This window comes from Macrotis lagotis, chromosome 3, assembly GCF_037893015.1.
Source record: "Macrotis lagotis isolate mMagLag1 chromosome 3, bilby.v1.9.chrom.fasta, whole genome shotgun sequence".
In the NCBI taxonomy this organism is placed as follows: Eukaryota; Metazoa; Chordata; class Mammalia; order Peramelemorphia; family Peramelidae; genus Macrotis; species Macrotis lagotis.
Genome location: NC_133660.1, coordinates 289,644,565 through 289,658,344, shown reverse-complemented (window position 1 = coordinate 289,658,344; position 13,780 = coordinate 289,644,565). Strand labels below are relative to the sequence as shown.

General features: G+C 34.3%; 1 protein-coding gene across 1 annotated transcript; it reads left to right on the top strand.

Annotated features, from left to right (window-relative positions):
- Positions 1 to 12,103: 12,103 nt before the first annotated feature.
- Positions 12,104 to 13,048, top strand: LOC141519460 (olfactory receptor 14I1-like). Its single transcript, XM_074231698.1, has one exon. It carries the CDS (start codon positions 12,104 to 12,106, stop codon positions 13,046 to 13,048), a length of 945 nt encoding a protein of 314 aa, XP_074087799.1.
- Positions 13,049 to 13,780: the final 732 nt, after the last annotated feature.

Here is a 13,780-nt window from a genome sequence, read left to right as displayed (position 1 = left end):
AGGAAATTTGGAATTCATAGTTAAAAGAAATGTTATAAAGTGTTATTATATGTAGTTGGATAAGAAAGAATAAAAACTATTATTTGGAACAAATGAAAATGAACTACAGATACAAACAGGGTTAATCCAGACACCAGTAGGAGATGTCATTCTAACAGAAGAAGTGAAATCATGAAAAAATTGGAAGAGTAGGAACCTACAAAGGGGTAAGGAAATAATGATACACAGGGATTGAAATGGTAGTGAAGTCAGTATTGCAGGGGCCCCTCATTAAATACTATCCTTTTCCTCTCCATGACTTTTTCCCTGAGTTAATAAAAGAGCTTAGTTTAACAATCCTCAATGTACCTATTCAAAATATTGTTTTATGGTATTTGTCATGTAAGTTAGTCACATCTGAGGATATGACATAATGAATGATGAGATTACATTACTCAGTATGACTGGAAAGGAAAGTTTAATCATATCTATTACCGGTCACATAAGGTGTGAGAGATGCAGGTTATATTCCATCTACTGTTCCTGGTGATTTATTTGATAATCTTGACGAGGAATTTTCTCTCAACTGTTCCAATTAACACTGTCCAATACTTTTTATCATATTTGTATCTTTTTTCTGGGCAATTTTTCCTTGCTGAATATCTGCAAAATCTTGGTCCCAACTAAAAAAGCATTGCAACGTCCTTGACTAGGAGTCCACCTATCTCCTTCCTTGGCTGCATAGTTAAGAATTTTTCTTTCTCTTCTTTGAAGCTACAAAGTTTGCTTTGCTAATGGTCAGGACCGCTAGATGAACTTCTGACACCCTTATAAACTTCTGTCCTTTGATAGGAGGACCCAACACACTCTTTTCATTTCTTACCAGCTACACTATCTTTGGTCTTCTCCCTCAAGCCTTTGTGTGGGAGCTGTCTCCCATTCATCTTCCTCCCTCCTCCCTCCATTTCTTTTACACTTAAAATAGTGTGTTTCATAAGGAAGGCATTCAAAAAGTTTATTGAATATTGACTAAAGCACTCATGAACTGAGAGACTCCCAATAGCCTATATATTTTTTGGATGATATTTTAATGAGACCAAAGGGAGAAAGCTTTTCACTATGCTGTTTATAAAGTGGACACTAACTAATCATTCTCAAGGGATGAGTGGCAGAATCCATAGGAACAAAGGAGTTGAGGAAGTTTGCCTTTAATACTCTGGGGGTTTCACAGCCTTCACCAAATGACACTGAGGAATTTATTTTTCCAGGTTCTATAGAATAAGAATTACCCCAAATCTCCGCAGTGCCTGCAGGTTAAGAGAGTTTGATTTCACTATTTTGCCAAATTTCTGTCAGTGAAAATGGAATTGGTGAGGAAAGAGTCTCCCAATTATGTATAGCATGTATGTAGCTAGAGAACCTAATGACAATGGCAACATATCCTGAAATGTATGCACATATGACCAATTATTTCAGGTATTTTCATTATGATTATGATTATTTTTCTTTCTGACTGATAATTTTGCTCAGGTGCTTAATTAATGAACTTAAAATCAAGGTGACGACCACAGTGTAAGTCATTCTTTTCTGTAAAAGGTAGGTTGGCATCATACTGTGGATAAAATGGTGAATTAGAATTAAGTTAGACCTTAAAGTTAAATTTGCCTCTCACTTTTATGAGCTGGGAAATATTTTTGTTTCCTTTTGTAGATTATCTCCAGTTTTACACTGCATGGAGCTTGTCTATTCTTATTTATTTGCTTTTTCCTGTCCATTTGTGTTAAGTTTATTGTCAGGGAATATTTTCGCCCTTCTTAGTAATCTCAATGCTTACCACCATCTCTGGGATATATTAGATATTTAATAAATATTTGTTGACTTACTGTGACTTTATTGTGGATAAGCCTGAACCTCATTGATGTACTCCTAACATTCCTATACCATGTGCCTAGTATGATCTTTTACATTTTGAGCCATTTTGAGGTTCATCAGAGATGATTTAAGTAAAATACTTTGTGACTGTCAAATAGATCACAATGAATTTTCTGATCTATGATGATAAACCCCATTCCACTTTCATTTAACAGTATATAAGTGTTACTGATGACAAGAGTTGGGCCACTAGGGTCAATTCCTTGCTGCTTTTTCTGTGTCTGTATCTTGATCTTTATGAAGGATCACCACCAAAAGACCTGGGGGATGTTGGAGCTCTGTGTCAGATTTACCTTCACCTCATTGTTTCCTCCATCCCCCTCATCTAGAGTTCAATTTTATGGCAGGAAAGATAAGTTGGACTTCTGAATAAATTCAATGGAGGGAGTGATGAATAAAAGCAGAAGACATTTATTTAGTCACCACTCATCATATTTGAAAGACATAGGTTTATAGGGATGTTTGACTTCACTGAGGACCTCAACAATTCCCCTACAATTTTCAAAACACCTCTTTGATCTTCAGTTCTATGAATTAAAGGCTGCTTTTGAGTAATTTGAAGTTGATAGATGTTGATTCTGCAGACCAGAAAACAGACATTTACATGTGTAGGAAATAAAGCAAATGTTACTCATTTCTCACTGCTCATTAAAATTAGGAGACTGCTGATATGACCTGACACTCTGTAAATTTGTGTTTTTTCATTTTTTCCTTGAGCTTCTATGTCTGTGACTTCATTGGGTTTTTGTTGGGAACCACTGTGTTTGGGAGCATGGTGAATTATCTTCACCTGGTGTCCTTGAACACCAGAGTCTTATCTTACTAATTGTCATGGGAGTGGGAGTAGATTAGATACTAGAAAGGTAATTAGGCACTGGTGTTTTGGTGAATAAATGGAGCACTTGGAGCACTTTGAGATCTTGATGGAGTACTTGTCTCCTCAGTCTTCCTTGTCTCCTGCCCCCCCCCCCACTTGCCTGGGGAAGACTGAGTGGGTCCAGTAGGGGGACTCAACAGGTTATTGAAGAGGAAAGAGAAGCCCAGGAAACGACAATAAGTATTTCATTTACATGTGTTTATAACTGTGGATGTGTTTCTTTGTGTGTGTGTGTGTGTGTGTGTGTGTAAATGTGAATGTATATATAAGTGTATGTCTACAAAAGGTAAAGCTATATAAGATGGGAAGTGAAATCATGTTTTGTCAATATATTCAGAGAACTGGGTTTAAGCACTATTGTTAAAATTGTTGAATTGTAGGTTAAATGAAGGAATAAATTCTTTTTCTTTTTGTTTTATTTAATTCAATGAGTTAAATGACTTGCCCAAGGTCACACAGCTAGTCAATTATTACGTTTCCTCCTGACCCCAGGGCTAGTGCTCTATCAACTGTGCCACCTAGCTGTCCTTTAGAATGAATTCTAATATTGACTTAGTTCAATATTGGGAGAATGCTGAGAAAGAGACAAGTCTAGAAGAGTATTTGGGGTTAAGTGGAATTGTGATTGCCAATTTTTTTTCTATCAACCTATCTATCAATCACCTTTATTTCTCTTTTGTACTTACATATATATACATACATATATATGAGTGTATAAATGTCAATATTTACAATTATATACATATAATTTATATGTATATGTATATAATATATACAATATATATTCATTTAAAACCCACATGTATATGTAGATTCATATATGCACATACATCACTCCATCAATATATTTATTACTATCTGCAGCAACCATTTATTCATTCAATTTTCCATCGTCTATTTTTTCTTTCTTATATCACTATATCTATACTTCCAGCTCCATCTCTACTTCTGTCTCTTTCCCCTTTCTTGTCAGCTGCAAAGGTAGACAATTTTCTTTTCAGTAGATCCTTGTAGGTATAAATGGTTCATTTTCATCGTTGCTGTTCTGGGGAAATGAATTCCTTGAACACAAAGAGAAATAGTAGGTAGAAATCATACAAATGAATAATTATGCAAATGTATAAAAGTGTGAGAATAAAGCCTTCTAATAAAAGAGAACAAAGGAAAAAGAGACAAGAAAATAAAATAATCTAGTTTGAATTAAATTTAGGCTTCATGTTTAGAAAATGGATTGCAAAATATGTTGAAGTAACACTGGAAATTGCCTTCAATGACTGGAGGCCAGTTTATTATTTATTATTATTTTTTAGGTTTTTCCAAGGCAATTGGGTTAAGTGGCTTGCCCAAGGCCACACAGCTAGGTAATTATTAAATGTCTGAGGCCGGTTTTGAACTCAGGTACTCCTGACTCCAGGGCTGGTGCTTTATCTACTGAGCCACCTAGCTGCCCCTGAGTTGAATCTTTAAGGAATTCAGGGAAACCAGGAGGTAAAATGAGGAAAATCCTTGAGAATGTACAGAATCAGATAATGGGATGTTCTGCGAAACACCATGCATTCATTTCAAAATGGCATGATTTCCTTAATTGAAATCATATCTTTCATTTCAATTCTCTTTTCCAGTGAACTCCTATGTTCCCTAGTCTCTATCCTTTCCTCTGTCTTGCATATACCTTACTTGCTTCAAAGTACAGCTCAGATATGCTCAGGTGCCCTTAATAGCAAGTCATTTTTATCCTCTCAGTTATGGGTTTGCTCTCCCTTGTGAAAGTATTTATTCATTATATTTTATGTAATTAACATTTAAAGGCACAAACATATGGCTCTGCCATGTTATGCTTTACATTAGACTATCAATGTCTTAAAGGATGAAATGTTTTAATGTTCATTTTCTTTGCATTCCCAAAGCATCATACTTTGTGAATTTAGACTTGAATCATTGTGTAACCTAGTCCCTAATTCATGACTCATTACGATTAGTTTCCTTTAATGTGAATGCAGATTTTTCTTCCAAAACACATTATCCAAGCACTCCCCACATAACCATCCAGCAGAATTCAAATGGGTTCTTAGGCACCTGAATACACCTCAAAGATTTCTGCCTAATCTCTCCCCTCCAAACTCCTTTTCTATTGTTAAACACCTTGTCTAGTCCTTGATGAAGTGATGTGTAGAGTTGTGAAATAACCAAAATTCTACTCTTTTTGTCATCAATCTGAAATACTATTGAAATTGTTTTTTATGCAAAATGATCCTGATAATGATCACCCAATTACATACCATGAAAAGACCAAATTAACCTATCATTAAAGAGACTTTAAAGTTTTACTTCAATGTACTTTGTAATCCATCTCCTAAACACAAACCAAGGTTCCAGCCGTACTAAACTATTTTGCTTTCCTGTCCTTTTTCCTTTGCTCTCTATTATTGGAAGGTTTTACTCTTGAAATATTATACATTTATATATCTCAACCTTTCTTAAATATCCAGAATGAAAAGTTTCTTTCTCTATGAAATGTTCCATGATCTTTTTTCACATTAAAATAGTCTAATTTTCCTCTACAGATTTTATGAAAAAATTGGTTTTTTTATGAAAAGTTATGTAATTTAGTTAAACTCTTGCTGAACATAGGGAAAGCAATCCTGGATTCAAATATCAGCCTAGGTCCTTACTAGCCCTGTGACCATGGGATAGCTACTTCAGATTCTAAGAATGAGTTTCTTAATTTGTAAAATAGGGATTAAACATGTACCTGATGGTTTTGGGAAAGCATTAAGAAAGTGTCAAAGAATTCTACAAAATCAGTTATTTTGATGTGTTTATAAGCAATTTCTTTATATTTTGTACAATTACATATATATATGTACATATATACATATATTATATATAAATGATAAATAATTACTCATGGAGCACAATAAGGCTGTGCATTTTCACCTTGTTAATTTAATTTAAATGCAGAGTATATCAACTGAAATTCTTGAAAGGATGAATCAAAAGCTTGAATAAAGTTTGTGGGAAGAAATATCAACAATATAAAATAAGCAGAAGATTCCATTCTAATGGCTTCAAGTCCTGAAGAGTAATCAAGAAATTATTTGATGAAGGTAAAAGAGGAAAGTGTAAAGGCTAGTTTGAAGCTTCACATAAAAAAGTAGAATAAAAAATTGCTGTCTTGGTAGTTTAGATCCTACCACTTCCTGGCAAAAAGAGGGGGGAGAAGAAATGGAAGCCTTGTCAGATTTTTATAATATTGGACTCAGTCACTGTAGGAAATAACTGCAGGTTCAGATTACAAGATCCTTGTTCCTTGGAAGAAAAGGTATGATAAATCTGATCAATAAACTGAAAAAGCAGAGAAACCACCTTATTTAAATGGTTAATACAGTCAAACACATTGCTTTTCTAGTAGAAAAGTATGAGAGTTATTAAAAGAGCTGAGCACTTCAGAATTAATAGTTTTTGAATTCTGATGCTGCAGAAGACTTTTGGAATCAAATCTGTCAATAAAGAAATTAATTCAGGTTTTATAAAGGAAGGTTAAATACTGAAGCCAACTCCTAAATAATGAGAACATGAGACTTATTACAAAATCCATGATTTTGGCTTAAGACAAGATGAGATAGATAGTTAATGTCATGGAAAAACATGGATAGATTTTGGATAGATGGCAGTTAACAGAAAATCCTGAGAAGACATATAAGATGTTGCAAAATGAAGTGAGCACAGAGCCAGGAGAACATGGTAATGGAGCATATTACCAGCAATGTTCTTAGGAACTCACTTCTGAATAATAACTATTTTCAGTCATTCAATGATCCAACTTATAATGAAGATTTCTATCTACCTGCAGAGAAATTATTGATGGATCCAAATGTAGATGGAACCCTACTTTTTAAAATTTCCTTTATTTTCCTTTGTTTTTTTAATGTGTTTTATTTTTATCTACATTTTCATTAATTTAGAAAAATTTTTTCAAGATTGCACATGTATAATTTTTATCAAATTATCTTTTCATGCTATGCTTGGGGAGAGACAAAGAGAGAGAGAATATGGAAGTCAATTAAAATAATATTAAAAAATTGTTACATGTTATATGAATAAGAACAATTAAAAATGATCACTTGGAAAAAAATAAAAAGCAAACTACAGATACAAGCATGATTAATCCATAAATTTCCAGGATAAGTTATTTTAATACTAGAAGTGAAATCATCAAAGGAATTGGGAAGGGGAAGTATTTACAAAGGAGCAGTAGTTCTCTTAAAGAGTCAATGAAGTGCAGGGAACGAATTGAGCTGTCAATGAAGTCAGCATTGCTGGGGTCCCTCATTAAATATTTATCCAAGTCTTTTCTAACACCCTTTTCTCTGAGATAATAAAAGAAATGTGTTTAGTGACCCCAATTATACCTATCTAAAGTAATTTTCATCATGTTTGTCATGTAATTTGTGATTTAAGTCATATCTAAGAATATTTACTTAATGAATGATAAGATTATATATGTTCCATAAAGGTAGAAAGAACAGTTTAATCTTGTCTTAATGTTTATTTTCAAGGGCACAGGATTTATGGGAGATGCACATCTTATATACTATTTTCTACCTGTTGATATACTTGCTTGTTTTAATGGGGAATCTTTTCAATATTGCTGCAATTATCACTGTCCCACACCTTTGCTAGAACTTTTATCCTTTTCTGAACAACAACTCCTACTGAATATCTGCTACATCTCGACCTTGCTTACAAATACTTTGAGGAGTCAGACAATCTCCCTCCTTAGCTGCATAGTCAAGAAATTTTCCTTCCCTTCTTTGAAGCTACAAAGTTTGTGTTTCTAATGGTCACCTCTGTGAACATTGGGTGTGTTTTAACACCTTATTATCACCACTCCCCATTTAATGGGAGAGTCCAACACATTCTTGCCCTAATTTTCTATTGGGTACACCGCCTTTGGTCTTCTCCCTCATACCCCTTTGCTGGATACTTTCCTCCTTCATCTTCCTCCCTCCATTTCCTTTACAATTAATACATTTCCTGGTGTACAGCAGGCATTCAATAAATTTTTATTGACTCAACTTAAACCCTCATGAACTGAGAGAATTCCATTAATCTATACTTTTATGACTGATACTTTAATGAGACTAAAGGGAGAAAGTTTTCACCAAGTTGTTTATGCAGAGGATTCTACCTAACTAACAATACTCACGGGATAGACAAAGAATTCATAGGAACAAAGGAGATGCTGCTGTTTGCCTTGTCCTCTAGAGATTTCATAGAACCTTCTCCAAATGACACTGGGCAGTATATTTCACTAGTACTATGCCATAAGAATTACCACAATTCTCCAGATTGCCAGAAGATTAAGAGGTTTAGATTTCACTGCTTTGCCTTGTTTTTGAATATACCATGGAGAATGGAATTAAATGGTGTGGAAGGAAATAGTCTCCAGATTATGTACAGAGTTTTAAGTAGTTAGACAGTCTAATGACAGAAACAACATACACCGGAATGTTTGCACATCTGAACAATTATCTCAGGTATTTTCATTAGGATTAGGATTATTTTATTTGTTACTAGATCATTTTGTTAAGATGTTTCATGTGTGGAATTCAAAACTATAATCACAGTATAAGTGACTCTTTTTTGTAAGACATAGTTTGGCATCATATTGAAGATAAAATATTGGGTTGGAATAAAGTAAAATCTTAGTTCAAATTTTGTTTCTGGCTCTTATTACATGGATAATCCTTTTTTTGTTTTCTCTCTTAGATCATCTCCAGTTCTTCCTGTCTATATCATTTTTACATCCTTATTTACTTACTTTATCTGCTCCATTGACTGTGAGTTTGCTGAGGTCAGCAACTGTTTTTTGCCTTTCTTAGTAACTTCAAAGCTTACCTAGAGTCTAGGACAAAGCAAATACTTAATCGCTGTTGACTTACTGTGACTTGACAATGTGTAAGCCTCATCCTCACTGATTACCCCTTCACATGCCAGTAACATGTGAATAGTATGATCTTTATAAATCAGCATCAATTTGTGGTTCATAAGAAATGGTTTAAGTAATATACTTTGTGAATCTCAAGTATTATGCAAATAGGTCACATTTATTGTGACTATGATGCATTGTGACTATGATGACAGACCCCAGTTCAACCTTCAGTTTATTGCAATTGGTGTTACTGATCACAAGGAGAGTTGACTAGTGGGTCAATTTCCATAACTTAATCTTTTTGATGGAGCAAACCCCAAAATATCTGGTAGGACAAAGAAGCTGTGTCACTTCTAGCTTCACCTCTGTTTCCTCCAATCCCTCATCTATAATTCAATTTTATTGCATCAGTGATGGACTGGACTTTTGAATAAATTCAGTTGAAAGATGGATGAATTTGAAAGCAGAATACTATTCTTAAACCAGACTTTGCCATTTCCAAACTCTGAAACTTAGATTCTGTCATTACATGTCTTTCTTATTCCTTTGTAACCTCAGGAATTATATAATTTGGTACCCATTTGCAGGTTTGAGTTTCTGTTCCTATCATTATGCTTGAAAGAGTCCTACATACAGGAATGAATGACATTAGTGAGGACATCAACGAATTGCCAACAATTTTCAAAGAAAGTGTTTGACCTTCAGTTAATCAGTATTTTTTTGCCACTTCTGGAATGGCTCGAAGTAGATCCTAGATCACTTTGATTCTACTGACTAGAAAATCCATATAGAGCAAATGCTACTTAGTTTTAAATAAAGTGATGCTAAGACCTGAAATCCTCTAAATTTGCATTGTCCTCTGAGATTTAGAGGTCTGTGACTGCTTTCACAGTTTAGGTTATTGAGGGGGAAAAAGAAGCCCAGAGAACAACAATCAACATTTCATTTTCATGAATGTGTGTGTATCTGTGTATATATGACCATAGTATAAATGTATATAAATGTATGTCTATTAAAGGTAAATTATATAAGTCAGAAGGTAAGGTCGTGCTAGGTCAATGAATTCAGATTCTCAACTTTAGGCAATGCTGTTAAAAACTTTGAATTGGGAGTTTAATGATGGAATACTTGGAAAATTAGAAATGAATTCTAATGTTGACTTAGTAGTTCAAAATTGGGGGGGAAAGATGGGGAAAAATGTTGAAGGCTAGAAGAGGATTTGAGATTGAGGACAGCGATTCACATCTATCGATCGACCTATCAATAAATCACCTGTCTCTTGTTCTTTACATACATAAATGCATACATATATAACTTTATAAACATTATTTAATATGTATACATACAGGTAAAAACAGGGATATATAGATAAATACATTAATAAAGATATATCTGTATATGACTCCATCAATATATTTATTATTATCTATAGTTTGCAGATATTCATTTATTGATCCATTTTCTATTTTTACTTGTATATCTATCACAATCTCCTTCTCTGTTTATCTCTATAATCTCCATCTCTGCTATCTCTGTCTGTCTTGCCCACCTGCATTGGTAGACAGTTTTCTCTTTAGGAGGTATATGTAGAAATAAAATCAATAACATTCTTAATTCCTTTTCAAAACAATTAGCTCTTCTATAAGTTTATCTACCTAGTAGCTGATCCTATAAGAAATAGGATGCAGAGATTATAGGGATCATAAATGTTGGCTGTAGTAGGGACAGGGCACACTATATCATCCAAAGTGCTAAATTTACAAATTCTGGCCCTGATAAGCCAGAGGAAGCAAGAAGTCACACTAAGGATGAAATGCCTTGGAAATGGTAAAATTATCTCTAAAAATTATAGCTCTCGAATTCTCACTTGCATCTTCTGATTACTGAATGCAATGAACCTTAGTCTGGTCTTGTCTAACTCGAAGAAAGATAATCTCATAAGAACAAGAAGTCCTTTCCACCTTAGAGTAAAGATGGTCAATGAGTGAGGATAAAAATACTATTTCTTCAGGTAGAAATTCTTCAGTATGAATAGAAACAAAAAATGACTTCTGATAGTCTCAAGTTTTGGGACACACATGGAGCATCTGTGTCTTTTCAGAAAAGAGTCACTAATGAAGTCAGTCTTAACAAAACTGGAATTAATCTAGATATGAAAATACTGCTGAATTCCTTACATGAAAACTCAGAATCTAAGCTCTAGAAATAGCTGTTAAATGCAAAAAAGTCTGGACTACAAAAAAAGATTAGCATAGGAAACAAACAAATTTGTGAGGAATATTTTAGAAGAAATGAAATTTCTAATCTGTTATATTCTATTTAATTAACTCCAATTACATAAATCTTAAGCAGGATATTGTGGTCAGTTGAATACAGGGTAGAGTCATAGAGAACTTAGGTAGCACTGAGCAATGCCAGACCTGAAGTCAGTTCATGAGATTAATACTGGTCTCAGACACTCATTGTCTCTGTGATCCTGAGGAGTCATGTATCCCTGTTTGCCTCAGTTCCTTATCTGCAAAATGAGTTGGAGAAAAGGCAAACCACTCCAGTATGTCCCACATGTAGATCTGGAGAGTCAACACATCTGAAAAATTATAACAATAATGGGGGAAAAATCACTGAGAATGATTTTATAAATTTTTGCACTTCTATTTTTTTATAAGAAGAAAGTTCATTGTAGAGTCAGGATAATTGATGTCAAATTCTGAGTTTACTACTAAAGATCTTTGTTACTTTGTACAAAAAACTGAATGAGACATGTTTTTTCTTTACCCTCCTTTGTAACAATACTATCAATAATATTAACTTATAGAATGTTGGAATACTTTCAGATTCCTTTTGTGAATCCAAAGTATTAATATAAAAGTGTAAATCATTCTATTAATCTATATCTAGAGTTAAGATTGATATCACAACAGATGTTTAGAAAGATCATTGAGAATTATAAATTAGATATAGAAATACACATATTTATATTTGTATGTAAGCATTTCTATGAACACACTTCTTATGTATGTGTCTGTATGCAGGCACATAGATGTGTGGGATTCATTCCTCTCCTTGGTAGTATTAATCCTCTATCAATTCTGAAGTGCTACCTTTCGCTTCCCTTATGTTCATCATGTGTAACTTCCTTTGGTCATTCTGGGAAGCAAAGATCTAAAACTCTTTCCTAGGACATTTGAAAGTAAGGTTAGCCTTACCATTCTTACTGCAAGTTCCACTTTCACCTCGTTTTGACTTTAAAATATACTGTGTTCTTTTGTTAAGTTATAATTGAACAGAATAATTTTCAGGTTCTTTCAGAATAAGTATTTTACTTCTTTTCATCACTTTTTTCCCCTCTACTCATATTGTTATTTAATGACTTATTAGGAATGAACAATTTCTCCATCATCACAGAGTTCCTCCTCATGGAGTTCTCCAGTGTGCAGGAGCTGCAGGTCCTACATGCTGTGCTGTTCCTGATGATTTACCTGACTGCCCTGACAGGGAATCTTCTCACCATTGCTGCAGTTATTACTGACTCACACCTTCACTCTCCTATGTATTTTTTCCTGAGCAACCTGTCCCTCCTGGATATCTGTACCATCTCAGTCATTCTTCCTAAATTCATTGTGAATTCTTTCTCTGGGATTCATTCTCTGTCCATCCTTGGCTGTGCTGTTCAAATCTTTTTCTGTACCTTTTTTGTAGCAGCAGAGTATGCTTTGCTTATAGCCATGTCCTATGACCGCTTTGTGGCCATCTGCCACCCTCTACATTATAGCATCATCATGAGTCCTGCCCGTTGTCTCTGGGCAGCATCTGGTTCCTGGCTCAGTGGGCTCATTTATTCAACTATTCACATAGGAAACATGTTCCGCCAACCGTTTAGAGGATCTAATGTGATTCACCAGTTTTTTTGTGATGGCCCTCATCTCTTCAAAGTCTTAGCTTCTGATGTGTTTAATACTGAGTTTGTCCTATTTGCGATAAGTTTAAGTGTTTCCTTATCCTGCTTTGCATTTTTAATTGCTTCATATGCTCGCATCTTCTCCACTGTACTCAAGATTCCCTCTGTGGAAGGGCGCTACAAGGCCATTTCCACATGTTCCCCTCAGCTAATTGTCCTCCTGCTGTTCATCGTTTCTGTAATGCTTGCAGGCCTAAAGAGCATATCAGACACATCATCTATTCAAAATCTCCTAATTGCATTGTCCTATACAATATTGCCTCCACTGATGAACCCCATCATCTACAGCCTGAGGAACCAAAAGATTACAGGTGCCATGGGCAAGATGATCAGGAGGATGTTTTTTCCCCTATCCTTGAAAAAATGAAAAAAAACCCCAGGAGATTATATATTTGGGCTGTCAAATCTGCAAAATGATGAATACATAAGGTAGAATAAAGGAATTCAAAGAGTCACCCTCAACAAAGTCCCCCAGGAAAATGGCCCTATTTTGATGAAAGATTACCTGGGATGGAATGAATCCATTATTTATTTTAGTATTCTAAAATAAACCCATCCTATCAGTGTTTGTGGTCATTGGTGAAATGGTTACCGTGCTGACCCATTGACTAGAGGAAACAATGTCATCAGAAGAATCAATGGAACACTACTTACATGATCCCCTCAACCACAGTAGATAATCTTAAACCAACGTAGTCATCAGTAATGTTATATTATTTCCACTCCCAGTAGTAATCTTGACTTCTCACTTTCTTTTACTTCCATTTATCTTTTGTGGAATTGTTCTTTTCTTTCCTTGCATGTTGAAGATGCATTCATCTTTCTAGATACATATGTCAACATTTACATATATACACATCTATGTAAGTATGTTTTTGTTCTAGTTCTTTTTTTAGGACTTAATCCTATTTTTGATATTTTAAAGATGAGAATATTGGCTATGTGACAACTATAATCCCTTCATTTCTTTTTGAGGTTATGATTTTGCACAAAATCTTTGATAATCCCTCAAGTTGAAATTAGTCTTCATTGCACCTAATTTTTAAAAATTTATAATTTTTTCCTGGTGTGTTTAATATATTTGTTTTCTATTATTTAT

Coding starts and splice junctions, on each gene's coding strand:
- LOC141519460 (XM_074231698.1), top strand. CDS start 12,104: ATGAACAATTTCTCCATCATCACAGAGTTCCTCCTCATGGAGTTCTCC.